We start from the raw sequence: 25,891 nt of genomic DNA, 5'->3' as shown, positions 1-25,891 counted from the left end.
CCTAAAGATGAGCCGAATTCATTTGTTGTAATAATATTAACTCAGGGAATATCATGTTTTGGCACACTGCCTCCAAGGAAACCTGGATGTGTATCTTAAACTCACTGAAGTGTAGAGAAGACACACTGAGCATTCAACTAGCGTGAGTCAGCATGCTGAGCCCCACACTTTTCTGACTAGAATGCTTTTAAATAGACAAACCCTTTAATATTTTCCCATACCTAAAACAATGATCCCACCACATCTCTCCCTGAGGTTTCTCATTATTTTCCACTCTTCTTGAAAGTCATCAATCCCTGTTCTTGGAATTTGCTGACCTGTTTCCAGTCTTGGAATCTCCTAGCCCAGTCCCCCAACCCCACTTGTGGCCCTCCCTCATTTTTGCCTGAGTGGCCAGAATCTCATGATGCTTTCACAAATAGCAGATTCAGCCATTGTTTATCCTGGACAGATGTGACTCTCTATTTGGCCAGGTGTTTGGTTGTTTCATGAACACATGCAGACAAATGAGTCACCAAAAGAGAAATAAAATATCAGACATACCTAATCTTTGATCATTGTTTTCTAGCAGGGTAATTTTCTGTTTCACTGTATCAACTGCTTCCATCAAAGGCCTCAGGTCAAATTTATTTTGTTGCTGGTTAACCATTTGTAATAATTGATGCACTTGAGCTTCTAGCCAAGCTGACTTGTCAATGTGACTGGCAAAAACCTTTCATTACAAAATGGATAATCATGTTTAAAAAATTAGTTAATATTTTAGCAATTCATTGAGATTAAATTTTTTTTCAATTCAAACATATCACATTTAATCAATTAACAGAATGAAAAATACAAGCCCAGAAAATAAAATTCAGTGAGGATCACAGAGAGATGAGCCACCTAATTATCTTCCTCCTCCTCCTCTCCTACCACAGCTCCTGTTCCAAATGTTTGAACTTTTCTTTATCTAATTTTTATCCTCCCTCCGTTTCCCTCTGCTTGGTTCTCCAACCCATCTTTACATATTTATTTTCATGTTGTCTCTCCTCTTGCCCTACACTTCTTCCTCTTTTTAGAAGCCAATCTCCTGATTCACTCTTGCTCTGCTAGAAGGTGGAGAATTAGATGGAATAGGCGCACCTGTTCTGGCCTGAGCTCTACGGGTGGTACAGAAGGCCCTGAGTAAGACCTAAACGTTTGACTGCTCTCTCAGGTGGAAGAGATTAAATAAAACTACTCCTCCCTTTCCCTGTGTGTGTATAATATAAGGTATGGCTACTCAAAGTACCATTTTGTTTTTCACTTTCAGAATTTGATAAATTACATGAGGAATTCAATACTTTATTATAAAATAGGCTTTGTGTTAGATGACTGCCCAACTGTAGGCTAATTTAAGTGTTCTGAGCACATTTAAGGTATGCTAGGCTAGGTTATGATGTTTAATAGGTTAGGTGTATCAAACACATTTTTGACTTGCAATATTTTCAACTTAATGGGTTTATCAGGACATAACTACATTGTAAGTTGAGGAGCATCTGTACATATACATGTATATACACATATGCATATATACATTATATATATTTCACATACATATACATATACATTGTATGTATATGGGTGTGTGTGTGTGTGTGTTTAATGTATAATGTGCTGGCTAAGTATGGAAATTATAGGGCCTAGATTTTCTGGGATAACCTAAATTTCAAATATATTGCCTACACCACATGTCTTGAAATCTTTTTCACTATAAATTTTATAATCATGATAAAGACATTATTCATCAGAATTCATTTATGGTTATTTAACGTTCATAATTCACAAAGTACTATTTTTGCTATATTTTAGTGATGTTTAAAGCATTTTCTTCCCAAGGGAATTAATAGTTTCACTTGTTGGCTACAAAATGCAGAACTACAGATGCTCTCAGTGAATCTGCAATCAAGTGCTTAATACTGGCCCAACATTAATTAAAACCCGAATTGCTATAAATTATACAGAAGTATTGTATCAATGTTAAAGTTACTGATATTGCTAAACATACTGGGGTTGTGTAAAAGATCTTTATTCTTAGGAAATACATACTGAAGTATCAACATGTAGAGGTAAAGGGCCATAAAATATGCAGCGTACTCGCAAATGGTTTAGAAAGAGTACGTGCACACACATGCACGCACGCACGCACACACGCGCACACACACACATGATGGGGGAGGAGCAGTGGAGGGGAGCATGAATGATGAAGCAAATGGGACACAACGTTGACCATGGGTGGAGGTTATACAAGTGTTCTTCGCACCATCTTATTCTTATAGCTTTTCTGTATATTTTAAATTATTTCTATTTAAAAAGTTAAAAGAAAAACCCTCACTGCAATTGAAAGCCAAATTCAACAGAAAGGCCATTTCTTACCTGGATGTTTGGGAGGAAGCTTCCATTTTTGCCAAACAACTGTGCAAACTGCTTGAACTCCTTTTCAAGTTTCTTTATAGTTTCTGCTAGCTGCTGGATTTTACTTTCTTTCTGTTCTAGGCTCTTGTGTAAGTCAGAAATCTAATAACAGGAATGTGAGGAAAAATAAAGTCATTGAATATAACTGCATGCATATAAGTTAAAATCGTACTTGCAGGTAAGAAAGTGTTTCTAGGAAAAAATGTACATATTTATTTCTAGGAAAATATTTACAGGTAGATTCCTACATAATTATAGGAACATATTTACAGGTGGTTCCAAAAAGCCACATCTACAGAATTTCTCATCAGCCTTTTGTATACCTAACCTACTATGATGGTTCATGTAGTGACAGACATCACTTGACTGAATTTACTGAACTGGTTCTCTTTATTCATTCAACATGGACTTATTAAGCAACCACAAAAGCCAGGCACCTGTAATCCCAGGTACCTGGGAGGCTGATGGGGGAGGATCACTTGAGCCCAGGAGATTGAGTCCAGCCTGGGCAACATAGTGACACCTTGTCTCTTAAAACAAAATAAAACTACCACCAAAGAGTACTGATCACCATACCACATTAAATGTTACATGCGAAGTATCAATAGTAATAATGGCAAAAACTTGCTGACTATCATACCCTAATATTCATTAGCTCTTGTATGCCTCAAAGAACCTATGAGTTTCACGAATATTAGACTCATTTTTCAGATGAGGAAACAGAGGTACAGAGTTTAAGTAACCCATCCAGCATATAAGCCAGCAAGTGATAGGCAAAACGTGTAGGTAGCATATTGACAGATTTTATAATCTACTTGAAGGAAACAATTAGATACCTAAAGCTGATCCTAGACAGCTCTTCTCTTATTCCCATATCCATTCAATCTGCAACAGTTGCCGATTTTAATTTTTAACATGACAACAGAAACAAAAAGACTTACATCCATTTCTCATTTCAGCACTAGTTTCAGTCTTCATTATTTCTCCCTTGGGCTGCAACAGCATCTTTCTAACTGGTCCTGCTCTACCCATTCTACTCACAACACACACCAGAACATAAGCTCCGTGAGAGCCGGGACTGGCATGAACCTCACAGTCCACTATGACCCCAGCAAACTAGACTGTTGCCTGGCGCCAGTAGGTGCTTGATAAATATTTGTTAAATGAATGAACAACATGAATGCTCTCCCTGGCTTTAGTCTTGTTCTCCTTCCATTTGTATTCCTTACTGTGACCAGAATAATATTAAGAGAAAAATCTGGTCTTGAGCCTTCCCTGCATAAACGTCTCTAGTGGCTTGCTTTTACAGGTGACACTGGGCCCTACGTGACCTGCCCCTGGCTACACTTTCAGCCTCAAGCCCATTCACATTCCACATGCATCCTGCCCAGCAAGACCACACAAATCCTATTTCCCGTCAGGCCCTGATCTCTCATACACCTCTCTCTTCATCTAAAAACTACCACTTTTTAAGCCTCCACTCACGGGTACATCCTCTTGGAAATATTTCCTTACTTGCACCACCCACCGAGACCACCTCTCAAGTTCCATGATACCCTGTCCATCTTCTAGTGTATAAATCATCATTATCATGCTTATAACTTGCTTTTTGTTGTTGTTTTGGTCTTCTTCTCCACTAAATTGTTTCTTGAGACTACATCTCATTTATTTGTTTATCCTTAGAGCCTAGGACAGTGCCTGGCACAGAGAGGGCATTTGATACATATTTTATGAATGAATGCACAAATGGCTGAGACATTCACTTGATCTCTGGCCCTAGAATCCTTTATTTAGAACCCTAGAGCTGACTTCCACCTACCTGGCTGACCAAAAGCAAACTCCTTGTCTCTTTCTGCACCCTCACCTCTAACCTGCTCCAGTTTTGTAGTGCCCATCTCGGTTAATATCATTACCATGTCCCCTCCCTACTCAGCTTAATGCATGTCATTTACAACCTCAGAAGGTCTCTTGATACTCTCTCTTTTTCCAGCCGACATGGCCTTGGCTGAGCCTTCAACATCACCACCACCACCTCTAGTATCTTGCTTCTACCTACTATTGAAGTACTTATTATGTGTTAGGCATTGTGCTACTAGCTTAACTATATTATCCCTTTTTACCGTCACCACAACCCCAATTACAAATGAGGAAATGGGGGATGACAGAAATGAAGTAGTTTGTCCAAACTCATATGGCTAGTGTGCAGCCTGGCTGCAAACCTAGGCATTCTGGCTCCAGAGCCTTCACTCTTATCAATTGCCATGCTCTTACCAACTGTCTTGCTTTAAAAAACAAAAGCAAACAAACCGCTTTGGGCGGCTGAGGCAGGCAGATGGTTTGAGCTCATGAGACCAGCCTGGGCAACATGGCAAAACCCTATCTCTACAAAAAAAAAAAAACAACAACAACAAAAATTAGCTGAGTGTGGTGGTGCACACCTATAGTCCCAGCTACTCAAGAGGCTAAGGTGGAAGATCTCTTGAGTCTGGGAGGCAGAGATTATAGAGAGTCCAGATCACACCAGTGTACTCTAGCCTGGGTGACAGGGCCAGACCCTATCTCAACAAACAAACAAACAAACAAACAATTAGCTGACCAAGTATTTTCCAATTAAGAAACCTCCATTAGCTCCCTATTACTGGAAAAAAAAAAAATTAGTTCAAACTTCTGGTCCTTAAAACCTTTCTGAAACAAGGCAGAGAATGAATGAATGAAAAAATAATTGAATGCACAGTGTTCAAAACTTCTTAGGCTACACGAAAGGCCACTGCAATCTGGATCCAACACACTAGTCTCCAGCCTCTCTCTACCTCATACTCAGAAGTCTATTCATTCTAAAACCCCATTTCCTTGATTCATCAGCATTTCTTATGCCTCCCTGCTTCAGTGCAAGCTCTCCCTTTTGGATGTCCTTCTTCCACAACATTTTAACTGATGAATCTTTCCTCCTTCAAGAGGCAGCTTGGATGTCTTTGAAAGTCTTCCCCAACTCCCCCAGAATAAACTGCTGCAGCCTCTGTACCCCAGACTGAGTTACAGCATGTCCTACAAGGCATGACAACTAACCTGTTTACATTTATGTTAGTTCTTCAAGGATAGAGGCTATGTCTTCCTTGGCTCAGTGTCCCTAGCAGCAAACATTGTACCTGACATATGGTAGGTGTTTCTTGAATGAAAGGATGATGAATGAGGCAACTGATACAGAAAAAACTTCGGAACGGTTACTAGGCAGCATGCCTTCTACCAAAGTTACTATTTAATCAGTCTTCCTAATTTTCTCCAGGATCTGACCCTGGAACTCACCCACACACTTTAATAGAAAATCAGACATCAAAAAATCATCTGCAGTAGTAAACATCAGCTCCTTTTCTGAAAATGGTTTTCTTCCCTACCTGGGCTTGAAAAGTCTGATTTTCCGCCAGGCACGGTGGCTTCACGCCTGTAATCCCATCACTTTGGGAGGCCGAGGCGGGCAAATTACAAGGTCAGGAGATTGAGACCATCTTGGCTAACACGTGAAACCCTGTCTCTACTAAAAATACAAAAAATTAGCCAGGCGTGGTGGTGGGCGCCTGTACTCCCAGCTACTTGGGAGGCTGAGGCAGGAGAATGGCGTGAACCCAGGAGGCGGAGCTTGCAGTGAGCCAAGATCGCGCCACTGCACTCCAGCCTGGGCGACAGAGCAAGACTCGTCTCAAAAAAAAAAAAAGAAAGAAAGAAAAGTCTGATTTTCTGAGATGTTCTAACAAAATAATTAACTTTCCTAAAAATTGCTCAATAGAATCAGCATTTATTGAGGTTAATATGAGTGCCACAGGCACTATTGCAGGCATTTGCATATAATTTCACTTGATAATCACAACTTGGTGAAATAAGTGTGTATGTATGCATTTATCAGGTTGCAAAGCTTCCTTAGAGTTACCACAAAATTTATAAAACCTATAGTGCTTAGAATAGATAGTCAACTGTTGTTTCACAGTAATATTAATTTAACTGAAACATCAAATTGCTAAGTGCCAGGTATTAACCAAAAGGTGTGTAGATAGGCTATTGAGAGGCAGTTATGGTATACCATGGGGAGTACTGGACTTAGAATCAGAGGACATGAGTTTTGAGATTGAATTCTGCTACTTAACGATTAAAACACATAAAAATTTCTCCGAGTTCAGTTATTTCATCTGTTGAATGAGGGGGACGGACCCAAAGATCCTAACAGCACCTTCCAATTCTAATGTTCTATAATCCTATGAGCCTGTTTGGCCACTTAATAGGAAAACATCTACCTCCAATTGACTCATACTGAAATAGAGGAAAAAAGAAAAATACCAGCATAGAGCAGGCAAATCCCAGCAATTCTGTTGCCTCACTTTTTATTTGAACCTTTGAAGATTTACCTGTTCTTCTAATTGGACGTTCTTTTCTAAAACCAAACGCATGTGCTCCCGTAAGGCTGAATGCTCATGTTCCTGCAGGTTCCTCCGTTTATCCTTCAATATGAAGAGAAAAATAAGTCAGGTTGCTGAGAGGCTTCAAAAATGAAAGAGGTGGTAGGATATTCTGCTAAAATAGAATCTTAACAACTTTGCTTACTTTAATAGTTTAAACATGCACCAGTCTCTAGTGGGTTGCAGGAAAAATGACTCCAGTAGGTCCCTTTTCCAGCTTTAAGATTCATTTTTTTATTTTTATTTTTTGAGACAGCCCTACTGTGTCACCCAGGCTGGAGTGTAGTGGTGTGTTCTTGGCTCACTGCAGCCTTGGTCGCTTGGGTTCAAGAGATTCTTGTGCCCCAGCCTCCCGAGTAGCTGGGATTACAGGTGTGTACCACCACACCCAGCTAATTTTCATATTTTTAGTAGAGACGGAGTTTCACTATGTTGGCCAGGGTGGTCTCGAACTCCTGGCCTCAAGTGATCTGCCTGCCTTGCTCTCACAAAGTGCTGGGATTACAGGTGTGAGCCACCATACCTGGCCCCAGCTTTAGGATTCTTCAATATCCATGAGACAGAGAATCAGGCCAATATCAAAATTCGCAGTGCTGATTTTCTTCCTTGCCCTGGGAGTATATGACTGTGGGTTAAGTGTAGTTATTATCATCTCTCAACTATTCCCATGTAAAACCTATCTCCTTCGTGGGTTATCTTCAAATCAGTTTTGTTTGTTTTTTGAGATGGAGTCTCACTCTGTCGCCCAGGCTGGAGTGCAGTGGCACGATCTTGGCTCAATGCAACCTCCACCTGGGTTCAAGCGATTCTCCTGCCTTAGCCTCCCGAGTAGCTGGGATTACAGGCACGTGCCACCATGCCTGGCTAATTTTTGTATTTTTAGTAGAGACGGGGTTTCACCATATTGCCCAGGCTGGTCTTGAACTCCTGACCTCGTGATCTGCCTGCCTCGGCCTCCCAAAGTGCTGGGATTACAGGCATGAGCCACCGTGCCTGGCCTCTTCAAATCAGTTTTAAGTCAACGCTAGTTCTTCCTCCTGTCAAGCACATTTCCATGCTGCCTCCAATCACGGACTGGCTGCCATGGGCAGAAGGAATGCCACCTGATTTTAATTTCAGCCCATATATATATATATATATGTATTCTCAAAACCACAGAATACATTTGCAAGAAGGAATGGTTGCTTTTTCCCTAATCATTAAAATATTTTTTTTGCAGACTGCCTGCCTATATTACTAGTAAAAGCAAATGTTTGTTAGGTGCATCAAGGTGATCCATGCAGTCTAACTAAATAAATATTCATTGTCAATTTCCATTTGGGTTAGGGTTGGCTTCTTTGGTGACAGGCTGTCCTAAATAAGGTTCCAGAGAATAACTCCCCCAGCCATCCCAAGCTCTGATGCTGAGGCAAGTTCTAGAATACAAACCAACTGGAGATTTGGGACTGACTATAAAGATCATTTTTAGAGCTAGAAAGCAATTTCTGCACTTTTTTTTTTTTTTCCCTTGAGACAGGGTCTCACTCTGTTGCCCAGGCTGGAGTACAATGGCATGACCTTGGCTCACTGCAATCTCTGCCTCCCTGGCTCAAGGGATTCTCCCACCTCAGCCTCCCAAGGAGCTGGGACTACAGGGTGCGCCACTACGCCTGGCTAATTTTTGTATTGTTTGGTAGAGACAGGGTTTCACCATGTTGCCCAAGCTGGACAATTGTACTGATGCACAAGAAAGGTAAACCCTATCCTTTTTGCGGCCAAGACAACCTCTGGTTTGATATGTGACAAATTTATAGACTCTTCATAGATTTTTTAAAAAATCCTTCTCACAATATACATTTTTTCAAATGGTTTTTAAAATAAAAAAAAAATATGTGCTTATGTCAAACAACATAAGATGAAGAATGAAAAGTAAAAGGCCTCTTCTTTCCATCTCCACACCCAATTTCCTAGTCTTACCAGAGTCAGTAAGGATATATACACATTTTTAACACAAATGAGAACATACTATATTTAATTTTTTACATACCTCATTATTTTTATCAGCTATATAATATTCTAAAATATGAATATATAATCATATAGTTGGTGTTTTAATGATAGACTTACAGGTTGTTTTTAGTTTTGGGTTGTTGTGGGATTTTCTTGCTATACAAACAATAATAAACATCTTTATGTGTGTTTGTGTATGTGTAATCACTGTATAATTTAAGAAAGGATATCTGTAACATAAATCCTAGCAGAAATGCATGGTCAATGTGTGGATTCATTTTTTATTTTCATAGATATAACCAAATCACCCTAAAAAAAGTGAGCTATCATAAGATGTTTTAATCTTTGTCAATTTGATGACATTAGGTAAAATTATATTTCTTGTTATAATGTACATTTATTTAGGAGTGAAATGAGCATCTTTTCTTACATCTATCAGTCAAATTAATTTTTTTCTGGAACTGCCTATATACTATATTTCTTTGCCTATTTTTCCATTAAGTTGAGTAAGTTATTAACACTAAAGGTTTCTTTGTATATAAAGGAAAATAGTCCCCTCCCTTTTTTTTTTGTCTGATCATATGTTGCAGACTTTTCCCTCCAGTTCATTGTTTGCTGTTTGACTTTATTTATGGTATTTTAAAAAATCATATAGAAGTTTTAAATATTTATAAGTTTATCAAAATTATGGCTTCTGGTTTTGTGTTAGTCATTTAAGAAAGGGCTTTTGTTGTTGTTGCGGGGCAGGGAGTTGTTTGTTTGTTTTGAGACAGTGTCTCGCTCTATCACCCAGGCTGGAGTGCAGCGGCGTGACCTCAGCTCACTGCAACCTCAGCCTCCCGGGTTCAAGTGATTCTCATACCTCAGCCTCCCGAGTAGCTGGGATTACAGGCGTGCACCACCACACTCAGCTAATTTTTGTATTTTTGTTAGAGGCAGGGTTTCATCATGTTGGCCAGGCTGGTCTTGAACTCCTGACCTCAAATGATCCACCCACCTCAGCCTCCCAAAATGCTGGATTACAGGTATGAGCCACCACACCAGCCTCTTTAAGAATAAAAAAATTCAGCCGGGCATGGTGGCTCACACCTGTAATCCCAGCACTTTGGGAGGCTGAGGCGGGCGGATCACAAGGTCAGGAGATCGAGACCATCCTGGCTAACACAGTGAAACCCCGTCTCTACTAAAAATACAAAAAACTAGCCGGGTGTGGCGGTGGGCACCTATAGTCCCAGCTACTCAGGAGGCTGAGGCAGGAGAATGGCATGAACCCAGGAGGCGGAGCTTGCAGTGAGCCGAGACCCCACCACTGCACTCCAGCCTGGGCGACAGAGCGAGACTCCATTTCAAAAAAAAAACACTCATCTTTCCTTCTAGTATTTTCATGATTTCTGAAGTAAACTTTTTATTTTGGAATAATTTTAGATTATAGAAAATACAGAATGATAATACAGAGCATGATATATTTTAATGCCTAAAACTCTGCTCCATCTGGAATCTATTAAAAAGACTGAAATAGAAATGAAATTTTATTTTATATAATTCATTGAGTATTATTTTAAAGTATTTAAAAGGTAATTACATACATATTAAAACACGATTTTAAGTCCATTTTGTTTCAGTATACTTGGTGACATACAAGGGTATATCACCATAAAACCAGGATTTGTAATCATGAGAGGAGTAACCCCAGAAGGTTCCCAAACCAGGTGGAGGAAATGGAATCAGAATTAGAAACAATTACTGTGGGCCAGGCACTGTGCTGTAATCCCAGCACTTTGGGAGGCCAAGGCAGGTGGATCACCTGAGGTCTGGAGTTCAAGACCAGCCTGGCCAACATGGTGAAACCCTGTCTCTAATAAAAATACAAAAATTAGCCAGGCGTGGTGGCGGGTGCCTGTAATCCCAGCTACTCAGGAGGCTGAAGCAGGAGAATTGCTTGAACCCGGGATGCAGAGGTTGCAGTGAGCCAAGATTGCGCCACAGCACTCTAGCCTGGGTGACGCAGTGAGACTCTGTCTCAAGGAAAACAAAAAGAACAAAAAAACAAAAAGAAAAAGAGAGTGCTACCAATAATTACTGTGATAGTTAATTTTATGTGTCAACTTGGCTAGGCTAAGGTGCCCAGTCGCTTGCTCAAAACAAGTCTATATGTTGCTGTGAAGGTATTTCATAGACGTGGTGAGAACAATTGGTAGACCTGAAGTAAGCAGATTACCCTCTATAGTGTGATGGGCCTTATCCAATCATTTGAAGGCCTTCAGAGCAAACACTAAGGTTTCCTGAAGAAAAAATGCTTCTCCTCAAAACTGCAGCATAGAAACTCCAGACAGCCAGAGTTTCCAGATTGCTGAGCTGCCCTGCAGATTTTGGACTTGCTAGCCCCCACAACTGCAAGAGCCAACTTCTTAAAACAAATCTCTATATATGTATATATCCCCATTGGTTCTGTTTCTCTGGAGAACTCTAAAATAATTAACCTTAAATTTCTCAGAACTGTAATTCTCCACCCTCGATGGAATAGAGAGTAAACTGAACTTGCCAAGTGAATTATACAGTAGAATGTATAGGCAGAAACAAAAAGTCATTCCATACCGTTACAGCACAGCCATAGTGCTTAAAAGGACAGTCTTGCTCAGCTTCGGGACATACAGCCAGGTGTTCATCCACCTATGAAATGCAGAGTCACAAGCTATAGAAATTCATCACTTATTCTCCAACTGCAGCAATCAGGGAGGCAAGGGTGGCTTGGGAAGAAGGCAAGGACCAGGAGAAGGAGAGAGGCCTGGCAAGAAACAGCTGTGATGAAAACTGAAGAGAGTTCGCAGAAAAAGAGAAGGGAAGACAGATACGTCATGGTCATGAGCGTAATTTAAGCCCTGGGCCCTTATATTTGGGATTTTATCAAACACAGACCACAATGATTACTAAAACTTCATCTTCCATAAAATCTGCAGAGAGGATTATTTGCAGTTACCTCAGTTTTTAGAATAATCTTCGCACAATTATTGGGACAAAATACTGGGTATTCAGGACACAAGTTTTCCTCATGATTCTGAAACAGACAAAGTACAATAAAACAAAGCCAAGGGTTGTCTTTCATGGCCTCACAGTGATTACACCTGTCTCTCTTTGGGGATCTATGTCATGTGGCTTACTCTCTACAGGAAGTTATTGCCTAGTTCCAAAAACGGATTAAAGATGTCCACTTTCTAGGTATAAATGAACTTAATTAAAATATTAAATTTTCCAATTATTTCAAAAGAAAGTCATAGAGCACAGGACTCAGAGAAGGTAGATTGGGGAACTGCCAGCACAGCTCCTTCGGGACATGTAAAAGGTACCCATGCTTTCTTTTTATGCCTACATCCTGCCTCCCCAGCTACACTGCAGAATTCAGAAAGTAGACATTATCTTCACCTCCTTGTGACTCAGCGCCCAGCATTCCTTACACATACACAGCATGTGTTCAAATAATATTTTTGCCAATAATAAATGAAGAGAGTGCTACCAACAAGAAGGTTTTAAGCTTTTCACAGAACTTCTCTCCAAAAAGCAAATTCTTTAGACCAATTCTGTACAAAAACAAATGCAGGAATGTTCTTCTGGCATTCCACCTGATTCACTGTGACCAGTCAGGCATAATTTAGCTCCATAAAGATGACTGTTGTGTGTGTTGTTTTTTACCTGTAGATTGATGACTACCACATCCTTTTTGCAATAAAGGCATTTTTCCTCTCGAAACTGACAGTATGCACTCAAATGCTCTTTCAGGTCTTTCCGTAGGACTGGTTCCTGGCAGTTCTCATTAGAACACTGCACAGCTTGAAATAAGCACTGCTGAAGGTGATCCTGCAACAGGTAACAACAGGCCAGTGTGGTAGGAGGGAAGTCAGCTGGAAGGCCCAGGGAGGGAGAGAGAACAGGGTGGGCAGCTGGGCAGAAAGGCTTGCACAGGGCAAGGCAGAGGGTAGGCTCTCAGGGGATGCTGCCCACTGCCTCTGTTGAGGAGAGGGCATGGGGAGGGATGCTTGTGCCAGAGATGGGAAAGCCAGTCTTGGGGGGAATTCAGAGGACAGGGGAAGATGGGTGAGGAGGGAAGTACACCAAGTTTGTTTTAGATGATCTAATAACGTGCTCATCTTCTCAGGTTAGTTCTTGCATATTTTCCTTAATTTACCAGTTCTTCAAGGACATTTTTATTTTTTTTGTGGACTCTTCATACCAACCCCCAGCATCAAGTATGGGTCTCTGCACAGCAGATGGTAAAAGGACACAGGAAAAAGAAAAAAGAAGAGAAGGGCATATCCTAACTCAAGGAAGAAAGGGAAAGGATTAAGAAGATGAAAAGAAGGGAGAGGAAGCTATTCCAGAAATGATAAAGGAGGCGGAGGAAATACAGGTTCACAGGCCCAAGAGAAGCTAGGAATGGTCAGACTGGTAAAATCAGGAAATATTTTTAATCATTAATAATACTTTATTGGCCACGTGTGGTGGCTCATGCTCTTAATCCCAGAACTTTGAGAGGCTGAGATGGGAGGATCACTTGAGGCCAGGACTCAAGTCCAGCCTGGGCAACACAGTGAGACCCCAAGACCTTGTCTCCACAAAAAAATTTTTTTTTAGTTAGCCAAGTGTTGCAGTGTGCACCTGTGCTGAGGTGCACAGGAGGCTGAGGTGGGAGGATCAGTTGAGTCCAGAAGTTTGAGGCTGCAGTGAGCTATGATTGTGCCACTGCACTCCAGCCTAGGTGACAGAGACTCTGTCACAAATAATAAGTTATTTAAATTTTATTTTAAATATTCTCTAATTTTATTTTAAAAGTTAAATATTCTCTAATGTTATTTAACATTATTAAATATAAACATTATTTACATGTAAATATATTTAATATATTATAAACTATATATATTTAATATATTATATGCAATATAATATATAACATTATATATGCTATTTAATATTAAATATTAAATGATTTAATTTAATCATCATAGAGAATGATGACATGGACAGTGTTCACTCCAGGATTCTTCACATTCTATTTTATTTTTATTTTTATATTATATTATTTTATTTTACTTTTGAGTCAGGGTCTCTCTCTGTCGCCCAGGCTGGAGTGAAGTGGCACGATCTCCGTTCACTGCAACCTCCACCTCCTTGGTTGAAGCGCTTCTTGTGCCTCAGCTTCCAGAGTAGCTGGGATTACAGGTGTGCACCACACCTGGCTAATTTTTGTATTTTTAGTAGAGACAGGGTTTCACTATGTTGGCCAGGCTAGACATTCTAGTTTTTCTTTTTTCTCTTTTTTCTCTTTTTAGACAGAGTCTTGCTCTGTCACCTAGGCTGAAGTGCAGTGGCACGATCTCGGCTCACCGCAACCTCCACCTCCCAGGTTTCAAGCAATTCTGCCTCAGTCTCCCGAGTAGCTGGGATTACAGGTGCCAGCCACCATGCCCATCTAATTTTTGTATTTTTGGTAGAGACAGGGTTTTGCCATGTTGGCCAGGCTGGTCTCAAACTCCTGAGCTCTGGTGACTGGCCCGCCTTGCCCTCCCAAAGTGCTGGTATTACAGTCGTGAGCCACCACGCCCAGCCAACATTCTACATGTTAAAAAGCAGGCATATCTCAGTGAAAACCTTTGAATCACTGCAGTTATTGTGATGCTGGCAAGTTACCAAAATGTTAGAGAATTTGTCCCTCTGAGGGTCCTTTAAGACAAAATTGGCAAGCTAAGACTCACAGGCCAAATCCAGCCTGCCACTTGTTTTTATAATTAAAGTTTTATTGGAGAGGAACCACACCTATTCCTTCACATATTGTCTAGAGCTGCTTTCCCTCTAAAATGGGAGCGCTGAGTAATTGTGACAGAGACTGTATGGCCTGCAAAGCCTAAAATAGTTACTATCTGGGTCTTTATTGTTATTATTATTATTATTATTTTATTGACTCTTAACAGAGTTCGCTGACCCCTTCTCAGAAGAAAAAGCAAACAGTTTTTTGACAGTGAGATAAACAAATACAGCTATTCTCCTTCACCTCTGGTAGTAAGAATCACATGGTAATCACAGTTAGAATCCATCTCTTCTCCAAAATTGGTTGATATTACTCCTCAACCCTCACGCAAACAATCAATATTCATCAAAACGCTGTGACCGGTAAGATTCTACACCTTACCACACAAGAGGGTGGGTGGGAAACAAGGAATGAGGGGAAATATAAAAGAAACAGGTGGAGAGTAACCAGCCCCTGCTCTCCACAAGCCAGTTTTGGTCACTAAAGCTGTTCAATGGTCCATTTGAGCCTCATTTACTTTTTAGGCTTAGTGACAACAAAGTTGGAAAAAAGGCCTTGCTTTAGGACTTGACCATTCAAACAAGAGGCAAAAGACACATGAAAACATAACACATAACAAACGGTCTATGAACCTCCAAATAAATCCCTGGGTTAACAAGGAAATCATTTACACATTTATAAGCTCAGTGCCTGAGGGATTTGGAGGTGTGATAGAGAAAAGACTGAATCATCTGAAATATGTGTTCCAAAATGTGTAGGTGTGCAGGGGAAATTTCAGCAGCCTCTCAGCAATTCCCTGGAAGTTAGAGAAGCCTGAGTCATGTTCACATGCAGTGTGATCAAACTTGACATGGGCCTGCCAGGCAGCACCACACTTCCAGCTTCCCATTTAACCACCTTCCCTAGCTGGAGGGAAGAGCAGTTGAGGTTACTTCATTTGAAAGGCACTCAATTCCCCTTCGCTTACATTTCCCCTACACCTTGTTGGTTTGTCTCTCCTATCAATGCTTTACCTTTAACCCACAGCCTGTCTCTGTCCTGGTCTGAGTGATCTGTGTTAGATCATAAACCCCATGAGGCCAGGCCCCACAGTTGCTGGGTAACACCTAGACAGCACCAAGTGAGAGAGCAAATGCTTTCGGGGAAGGACCTCACAATTGTGTCTTTCTGTAGTCATGCCCTGGGTCCCACACAGTTCCCCCAAAATAACATATTCTTGAGTGTTTGTTTTGTCCAGCATGTCCCACACCCTCTCTTCTGGCTCAGTGATCCCTACCACACAATTAAGGTCTAGTGGATACAAGATGTTCTCCATGCGCTCCATACAGGACGAACCTCTTCACTCACACCTCAGCTCTAGATGGGCTACAGCACTGTAGCCACCTGTATTGCTAGACTGGGAATCCTTGAGGGCAATTCACTGAATCCCTGTACCATGCTTAGCTCAGTAACTGTCACATAAAGGGGCTCAATATATATCCCTGGAAAAATGGCAAAGGCAGATATTGTTCATGAATAATACCAACCTGGTACCGGCCCAGAATAACCTTGGCGTTACATCCAGGAGCATTGCTGCAATATACATATAAGTTGAGGACTTCTCTTTTGCAGCAATTGTCTTTAAAAACCTAAAAGATAAACATAATAGGTCTCACACACTCCAAAGTTTTACAGCAATGTGAATTAAGCTATTATTAATTTGGTCTTCAAGTATATCTCAGAAGGCAAGTGGAAACTTTCAGACACCAGCTGGAATGAAAATATCACACTTACACCACACTGAAAGAAAAGGCTGTCTCAGATATATGCTTTTGACAAACCATCAAACATATAAGCCAGGTAACAATGCCCTGTGCAATAGGCTGCAGCTAGGTGAATCTTATGGTGAACCTGACCCCACATTCTTAAACGACAGGAGGTAAAGCTTGGCCAAGAGTGATGCTTTCCGCTTCCAGTCCCAGGGTAAATGTATTACTCATCAGACAGTGTCACTGAGGCTGTGCTGGCTTGCTATTTTAGCACAAACCAGGAGTAGGCAAACTTTCTCTGTAAGGGGTCAGACAGTCCACATCACAATCGTCTCTGTTGCCACATTTCAACTCTTCCATACACAATACTTAAATGAATGGGCACAGCTACATTCCAATAAAACACTATTTATGAACACTGAAATTTGAACTTCACATAATTTCCACGTCACAATACTTTCTTCTTTTGATTATTTAAAATGAATTTTTATTTTGAAGTAGTTTAAGACTCACAAGAAGTTGCGAAAATATGAGGGTTTCTATGCACCCACCATTATGTAAAAAGAATTTCTTAGCTTACAGGCCATACAAAAGCAGGTGGCAGGCTGGATTTGTCCCAAGACTGTAGTATGCCAACCCCTGGACAGTAGGTCAGACAGACACTAGCTGCAGCACAGCCCTGTTGTAGGTATATGCAAAACACATCATAAGGGGTATAGAGAAGATGCATGTACAGCAGACTAGAGGCTCAAGGAAAGCTTCTGCTTGAACATCCTGCAACAGAATCTTAAAGGAAGAAAACTGAACTTAAAGAGGAGTTTTAAGGGAGAAAACCTTCATGACAATGGAATAGACAATGGTTTCTTAGATACAACACCAAAAAAGAACAAGCAACCAAAAAAAGAAAAAAAAAAAACAAATGAATTAGACTTCATCAAAATGAAAAAGTTTTGTGCTTCAAACACACTGTCAAGAAAGGGAAAAGACAACCCACAGAATGGAAGAAAAATACTTGCAAATCTTAGCAGCCAAACGGCTGCTAAGAGATTTACACCCAGAATATATAAAGAACTTTTTTTTTTTTTTTTTGAGACAGAGTCTTGCTCTGTTACCCAGGCTGGAGTGCAGTGGCCGGATCTCAGCTCACTGCAACCTCCAACTCCTGGGTTCAAGCGATTCTTGTGCCTCGGCCTCCCAAGTAGCTGGGATTACAGATGTGCACTACCACACCCAGCTAATTTTTGTATTTTCAGTAGAGATAGGGTTTCGCCATGTTGGTCAAGCTGATTTCAAACTCTTGGCCTCATGTGATCTGCCTACCTCAGTCTCCCAAAGTGCTAGGATTACAGGCTATAAATAACTCTTATAAATAACTCTTATAATTCAACAAAAGGTAAATAACTCAATTTTTAAAAATAAGCAAAGAAAATAAGTAGGCATTTTAACAAAGAAGATGTACAAATAGCCAATAAGCACATGAAAAAATGCTCAACTTCATTAGCCAACAGGAAAATGCAAATCAAAACCATAATGAATATATTAGCTAGAGCTAGTATAGGAAGGGGATAAAGAAACAGCAGGAGAGGAGACTTGGGGTGGAGGAGGGGTGTGGTCAATAAAGATCCAAACAAGCCTCTCAAACAGGCTACGAGTAGGGTCTGATGTGACTCCACAGCAGAAGAATATGGACTTCAAGGAAGGTCTCCCTCGACCACTCTCCTGTTCCAATCTCAATGTCCAATTCATTGACTTCTTCTCTATCACCCTGAGAGCTGCTAGACTAAAGCAGTGACTTTCTTACCTCCTGAGATTTGATGACCTCCTTGTCTACAGGGCAGATTGGCACTGTGTTTAATTCTCTGGAGAAAAAAATTAAAATAGAGTCAGAGTTAGTTGTTTACCTCAATAGCATTTCCAAGAGCAGCCCCAGGGCTCCAGTCATGCTCTAGCGCTGGGCAGGCTGGTCCCTGTCTGCACATGCTACTCCCTCTACCCAGAAGGTGCCTTCTGCACCCGTCCTTCAGCACCTTCCTAGTCTTTCAGTTTGCCTGAAAAACTTCATGCATCCTCCAGGATGCAGTCAATGAGTCCCTGGACAGAGCTTAAAGTCCCTGTCCTTTGTTTATCACACCGTGCCACATTTGTCTCCTCCAGACTGGGACATTCTAGAGGGCAGACATGGGGTCCTGTTCCACCCTTAGTTCTTCAGCATGAGAGCACAGAACACACAGGTGCTGAATGCATGAACACATGCGGGAATGAAAATGCATTGTAATAACCCCCTTTCAAAGCTTGGCAGGGTAAAATGACTGCCTTACTTCCTATATAAACCCCCACAGTGTGCCTGCTTTCACATCTCTCCTGGTCTCCTCCCTCAACACAGCATGACCCAGGTCTTACAGCTGCCCAGGAGTGGACAGCATCCGTGGCAGCAAGGTCCCTTCTAGGAGCCACAGCACCTCTTCCTCAAGGCAAGGGAAGATTGGGGTAACAACACAGACATTGTGAGATTCAAACCCTTCTCCATAGCCAGCTCCCATGATGGAGTGTGTGTCTAGGTCTGCTCTCCCATGCAAAGCAGGTGCAGTCTGAATTTTAAGAAAAGGTGAATATCTGTAAATTAGTGACCAAAAAATGATTATTCTTCAGGCCCTCACAGAAGGGATCTGGGAGAGTCCTTCCTTATAGTCATGGTCCTGTGGCCAAGTTAAGCAACTCCAAAACCCATGAAAACAGTTGAGTGGCCCCAGTTGCCACCTGGATGCTGGGCCTGCCATGGCCAGAGTTGCAGGCCCTGCCCACTCACCTCAGGGACAGGATGCAGTGCTGGCAGAAGCGGTGCCCACACCCTGTCTGGTGGGGGTTGTGAAGCACCGAGCGGCAGAAGGCACATTTGTAGCGCTCTTCCAACCGCTCCACAAACTGGTACTCTATATTGGGCTCAAAGTCCAAGGAAATGGAGTTGCCGGAATTCTGACGGATGAACCCACAGGGCACACCTCTATGCTCTTCTGAATAAGCCATTCTGCAGGGGTCAGGGGAGAAGGAGGAAAATTAAGTGTGCAAACACTGAAACAACTACAGCCGTCACGTGCTTTGGTTATTTGTCTCATAATTAATGTACATCATTCACATGGTCATTCTGTTGTCACTCTGAAACAACAGTGACAACCTCCTGCCACTAGGGGTCTCCGGCAAAGGTGCAATGCCTTTGGGGTGCTCAGGTTAGAGGTTGGACCAGATGACTTCTAGCTGGAGGCCAGTGGTGTGATCATGGCTCACTGTAATCTCCAACTCCTGGGCTCAACTGATCCCTCCTCAGTAGCTGGGACTACAGGCACTACAGGCACACACCACCACACCTGGCCAATTTAAAAAAAAAAAAAAATTTTTTTTTTTTTTTTTTTTAAGAAACAGTGACATGGTTTGGCTGTGTCCCCATCCAAGAGTTCTCTTAAATTCACACATGTTGTGGGAGGGACCCAGGTAACTGAATCATGGTCTTTCCCATGCTGTTCTTGTGTGCATAAGTCTCATGAGATCTGATGGCTTTATAAGGTGGCGTTTCCCTGCATAAGCTCTCTCTCTCTCATTTTGCCTGCTGCCATCCATGTAAGCCATGACTTGCTCCTCCTTGCTTTGTGCCGTGATTGTGAGGCATCTGCAGCCCCGTGGAACTGTAAGTCAATTAAACATCTCTTTTTTATAAATTGCCCAGTCTTGGGTATGTCTTTATAAGCAGCATGAAAATGGACTAATACAGACAGGGTCTCGCTATGTTGCCCAGGCTGGTCTTGAACTCCTGGACACAAGTGATCTTTGCGGCTCAGGTTCCCAAAGTGCTGGGTAATCCACTGCACCTAGCCTAAGATAACACTCTTAAAACCTGTGGAGCCAAAGACCCAACACAGCAACACAATATTGAAGGAGAAGAACAAAGCTGAAGGACTGACACTACTCAACTTCAAAACTTATTATAGAGCTACGGTAATCAAGACAGTGTAGTACTATCAACAGAATAGACAAATAGATCCAGGGAACAGAATAGAGAACCCAGAAACAGACCCACATAAATACAGTCAACTGACCTTTGATAAAGGAGCAAAGGCAAAACAATGATGCAAAGATAAGTCTTTTCAATAAATGGTGCTGGGACAACTGGACATCCACATCAGAAAACGAAGCTAGACACAGACCTGACACCCTTCACAAAAATTAACTCAGAATGGATCACAGACACAAACATAAAATGCAAAGCTGTAAAACTCCTACAAGATAACATAGGATAAAATCTAGATGATCTTGAGTTTGGCAATGACTTCTTGCACACAAATATATTACTCAGAGTATCTATCACTGCCATTGCGGTAGATCGAATGTTTGTATTCCCCCCAAAACTCATATGTGGAAATTCTAACCCCCAATGTGACAGTATTAGGAGGTGCGTATTTGGCAGGTAATGAAATCATGAGAGTGGAGCCCTCATGAATGGGATTAGTGCCCTTAGAAGAACAGGCCAGGGAAGGCTGGGCGCAGAGGCTCATGCCTGTAATCCACACTTTGGGAGGCCAAGGCGGGCAGATCATGAGGTCAGGAGATAGAGACCATCCTGGCTAATGCGGTGAAACCCCATCTCTACTAAAAATACAAAAAATTAGCCAGGCGCAGTGGTGGGTGCCTATGGTCCCAGCTACTCGGGAGGCTGAGGCAGGAGAATGGCGTGAACCCAGGGGGCAGAGATTTCAGTGAACCGAGATCGTGCCACTGCACTCCAGCCTGGCCGTCAGAGCAAGACTCTGTTTCAAAAAAAAAAGAAGAGGCAAGAGAGAGCTGGGAATGATGGTACATACCTGTAGTCCCAGCTACTCAGGAGGCTGAGGTGGGAAGATGGCTTGAACCTAGGAGTTCAAGTCTAGCCCAGGCAACATGTTGAGACCTCCTCTCTAAAGATGCCAGAGAGGTCCTTGGCCCTCTTGCTGCCATGTGATGATACAGCAGTTAAGTCTGCAGCCCGGAAAAGGGACCTCATCAGAACCCAACCACGCTGGCACCCTGATCTTGGGCTTTCAGCTTCCAGAACCGTCAGAAACCTCTGTTGTTTATAAGCTACCCAGTCTATGGTGCTTTCTTATAGCAGCCCAAGCTAAGACAAGTACCAAGCCACATCATTTCTCATCTGAACTAAATACAAGTTCATTCATTGCTTTCTTCTCCAAACTATTCTCCATACTAGAGCCAGGATGAGACTTTCAAAATGCCAAGTACAATGTAAAGTTATCTCCCTTCATCTTTTAGTGGCTTCTCAGGGCTTTGAGAGAAAGTTGATAATGCTAAGCAGGCTCAAGATTGTATCCTCCCCAATCCAGCAGCATCCTGGACCTCTCTTCCCTGGCTTTCTGTACTCCAGCCACACAGGCTTTTTTTTTAGTTCTTCTAATACACCACACTTTATGCCACCGGGCCTTTGCACAAGCTACTTGGGAGACTGAGGCAAGTGGGATCACTTGAGCCTGGGAGGTGGAGGCTGCAGTGAGTCATGATTATGCCACTGCACTCCAGTCTGGGTGACAGGGCAAGAGACCCTGTCTCAAAAATAAATAAATAAATTAATTAATTAATTAATTAAAAGTCTGGGGTTTGAGACCAAAGCTCCACCTTTTCCCTAGTGTTTCCTGCAAAACTTCAAGGGTGGTAGGTAAGCAGTGTAAGATACAAATGTTCCCTCCTGTAACGTGGCTGATTCTTGGGATTTAACAAAAGTTTTAATTCGGAAGATGAAGAGGCAAAACATTTTATTTACATGCACAGCCCTAATAACCAAGACCCACCTTTCTCTCAGAGAACTCGAAGAACCACTTTCAAACTTCCTGACTCTGCTTTGTGTTTCCTCGTTCCTGGGGAGGTTGGCACTTCACATCCTGTGCCCTGATGTCATATTCTATGTCCCTCTGAGATTCTCTTCTGAGGCCAGGCCCAAGTCTGTCACACAGCATCTAAATTTGGACTCTCAGAGATGTACCTAAAGCAACAGGCTCATTCAGTCCCCAGAATGAGGCAGTAGGATGTACAAAACTCAATTCAGGTTCCCCTCCACTACACTCTACACTCTTCCTAACACAAGAATCTATGGAACTCATCTGTGTGTATGTCCATCTTTTGCCACAACAGTAGTTCTCCAACTTTTTGGTCTCAGAACCCCCTATGATTTGAATGTATGTGTCCCCCCCAGAAGTCGTATGTTGAAACCTAAGGTCCAGTGTCATCGTATTGAGAGGTGGGACCTTTATGAGGTGATTAAGTCATGAGGGCTGTGTATCCATGGATGGGACCAGTGACCTTAAAATGGGCTCAAAGGAACTAGCTAGGTTCTTTTGCCCTTCCACCTTTCCCCATGTGAGAACAGTGTTCATCTCCTCTGGAGGACGCAGCAATAAGCTGTCATCTTGGAAGCAGAAAGTGAGCCCTCACCAGACACAGAATCTGCTGGTGTCTTGATTGTGGACTTCCCAGCCTTCAGAACTGTGAGAAATACATTTTGTTCTTTATAAATTACCCATCTGAGGTATTTTGTGATGGCAGCACAAACAGACGAAGATAACACTCTTTTTTTTCTTTTTCTTTTTTTTCCAGAGACAGGATCTCTGTAGCCCAGGCTAGAGGGCAGTGGTGTAATCATGGCTCACTGTAACCTCCAACTCCTGGGCTCAAGTGATCCTTCCACCTAAACCTCCCCAGTAGTTAGGACTACAGGTGTGTGCCACCACACCTAGCTAACTTTTTTTATTTTTTTTTTTAGAGACAAAGGTCTTACTATGTTGCCCAGGCTGGTCTTGAACTCCTGGCCACAAGCAATCCTTTCAGCTCAGTAAAGCAATAAGATTACTACAGGTATGAACCACAGCACCTGGTCTAAGATAACACTCTTAAAACTTGAGGAGCCAAAGATCCAACACAAGAGCACAATATTGAAGATGACAGATACTACCCAACTTCAAAACTTATTATAAAGCTATAGTAATCAAGACAGTGGAGTATTGTCAAAAGAACAGACAAATAGATCCATGGAACAGAATAAAGAGCCCAGAAATAGACCCACATAAATACAGTCAACTGACCCTTGGCAAAAGGGCAAAGGCAAAACAATGATGCAAAGATAGTCTTTTCAACAAATGGTGCTGGGACAACTAGACATCCACATCGGAAAATGAAGCTAGACACAGACCTGACACCTTCACAAAAATTGACTCAGAATGGATCACAGACATGAAAGTAAAATGCAAAACCTACAACTCCTACTAGATAACATAGGACAAAATCTAGATGATCTTGAGTTTGACAATGACTTTTTAGGTACAACACCAAAGGCACAATCCATGAAAGAAAGAATGGATAAACAGACTTTCATTCAATTTTGCTGTGAACCTAAAACTGCTCTAAAATAAAATTTTGTCTTTTTTTAATGGAGGACCCCTAAGAGTTTTTGTTTATGCAAATTATATCTATTCATATTTACCATACTTGAGAGTCAAATTGAGGAATAAAAAAAGTATTTACTTCAAGATAATAAGCCAATTATATGTTAATACAAATAATATTTTTATGAAAAATAACCATTTTCCAAAACAAAAGAATTAGTGAGAAGAGTGCCATCATTTTACATGTTTACACATCTCTTTAATGTCTTGCTTAATAGAAGATAGCTGGATTCTCATGTCTGCTCCTACATTCAGTCTGTTCAGGAAAACACCTCTGTGCATTTGTAAAAGAAGAGTAAAAACGGCAAATGATGTCAGTACTATTATGAAAATAGTTTTGACCATGCAGATCCCCCGAAAGTGTATCAGGGAGCTGCAGGCAGTGCTGTGCTAGTAAACGTTTAATAATCTGCTCAACTGGGGGAAAGCTCCAGTTTGTAGCATTTGCCAATTTCTGTAAACACTTCCACTATGGCTAATTTCAAGGTAACAATGCAAAAGGTCACTGAACTGGAACTGCGAAAGAGATGCACACAATTGGCTCTTACCTGAACTCACCTGAAGTAAGAGTCCATTAAGGGTTTTCCCAGTAAGAGCTGTTCCAGCACCCCAGGGGCCTTTGAAGCACACTTTGGAAACCACTGCTCTACTAGCCTGTTGTACAGGCCCTTGTCTTGTCAGCTTTGTCCTGGCAGGCACAGCACATGTGACTCTTACAGTCTCCTTGCCCCTGCTGAACAGCCAGCAGCGGACTGAATGCCCTATCCTTCCTCTCCCCATCCATGTGTGTATTTCCCAGACCTATTCAACAAGCCTAAGTCATTCACTGACCTTGTTCACTCTCTAATCTGTTATTGTCTTGTCCAGTGTTTGTTTTTATGAAACTGGGTTTTTAATCTCATCATACATTGTAAAAAATAAGCATTTATGTTCAGCTGTGAGATGTGGACTTGAGGTGTCTTTCTGGGTGAGGTTCTGGTATATCAACAGAGCTATGATGCCTCCCAGGGCAGGGTCCGTCTCCTTCTGAAGCTTCCTCAAGCCTGGACCCACTGTCTTCACTGACATGAGAGAGCCCAACAGCAGAACTAGAAAGGCTATGCTTTTTTACCTAACAAATATATTTATCTAATTAATTAGATATTTTCAGCTGGTACTCTGTCATTCCCAGGCAGCTATTTAGTGGAAATGAGTAAGCACTCCATTTTATTAAAATCTTTCCCCTCGGTGTATAACAGCTTACGTATCAGGAACCACAAAGAAGCTCAGTTCTTGCAAGTCAGGAGAAAAATAAAACATATCAAAAGTGCTAAAAATAGAGCTTATATATCACCTTTCTGCAGTCAAGGGCATTCTTATTCTTGCCATCAATGGGATGTACAGTATGGTACTCCTACTGAAGAGTTGTTAACTCAAGCTCAAAGAGACAAGAGAAAGTCATATCCCATCTATTCCCTAAGAACTCTTGCTGAGTTTCTTTGAAATGCCATCTTCTTGTTTCATAAATTGATGCATCTTTTCCATGAGAATTTTTTAGAAATTCCAAAGGAAAGCTGTGGATGCCACCATTTAAATTCTTTACTTACATATCTCTACAGATTTCTGGAGAACATATGATAAATATTCTCACATTCTGAAGCAACGTGAGCTTATCCTTCAGTCATAACAAAAAAAGATATGTGTTTTGCAGAGTTTAAGAAAGATTTAACAAAGAAAGGTAGATCCTGGTCTGCCTATCCATACTACCTCCATACCCCTGCCAACAACCCGTTTGGATTAATGAAGATTTGAAAAATTGGGGAGTTTTTTAGTATATTATGTTATAGTGCATAAGACGTAAGTCCATGAAATTTGTCTCCAGGGTTTTCAAGTTCTGATTCTTGGGGAATTACTGATTACTACAGATAAAATCCCAGAGTGAAAAGGGCACAGGACCAGAGACCTCTGTCTCTGCTCTGCCACTCACCATCCATGAAACCGTGAGCAGGACACCCCACAGCCCAC

At 41.6% G+C, this 25,891-nt stretch overlaps 1 protein-coding gene across 7 annotated transcripts in view; it reads right to left on the bottom strand.

Moving 5' to 3' along the window:
* TRAF5 (TNF receptor associated factor 5) overlaps positions 1 to 25,891 on the bottom strand; it is a 48,173-nt gene that overhangs the window by 2,948 nt on the left and 19,334 nt on the right. For 5 of the 7 annotated variants that reach the window (XM_023198301.2, XM_023198303.2, XM_023198305.2 and 2 more), the window contains exons 2-10: positions 19,219 to 19,437; positions 18,214 to 18,271; positions 16,191 to 16,292; positions 12,555 to 12,719; positions 11,845 to 11,922; positions 11,463 to 11,537; positions 6,828 to 6,920; positions 2,395 to 2,535; positions 544 to 712 (exon numbers count right to left, since the gene is read on the bottom strand). In XM_023198301.2, the coding sequence (XP_023054069.1) occupies positions 544 to 712; positions 2,395 to 2,535; positions 6,828 to 6,920; positions 11,463 to 11,537; positions 11,845 to 11,922; positions 12,555 to 12,719; positions 16,191 to 16,292; positions 18,214 to 18,271; positions 19,219 to 19,436 (1,099 nt within the window). In that variant the 5' untranslated portion in view covers position 19,437. Of the gene's footprint in view, positions 1 to 543; positions 713 to 2,394; positions 2,536 to 6,827; positions 6,921 to 11,462; positions 11,538 to 11,844; positions 11,923 to 12,554; positions 12,720 to 16,190; positions 16,293 to 18,213; positions 18,272 to 19,218; positions 19,438 to 22,240; positions 23,115 to 24,445; positions 24,464 to 25,891 lie in introns of those variants that run through there. The other 2 variants (XM_023198300.3, XM_023198302.2) reach the window with 2 other exon arrangements.

The sequence above is a fragment of the Piliocolobus tephrosceles genome, chromosome 1 (assembly GCF_002776525.5).
Source record: "Piliocolobus tephrosceles isolate RC106 chromosome 1, ASM277652v3, whole genome shotgun sequence".
NCBI classification, from domain to species: Eukaryota; Metazoa; Chordata; class Mammalia; order Primates; family Cercopithecidae; genus Piliocolobus; species Piliocolobus tephrosceles.
This window is presented reverse-complemented; position numbering and strand designations above follow the sequence as displayed.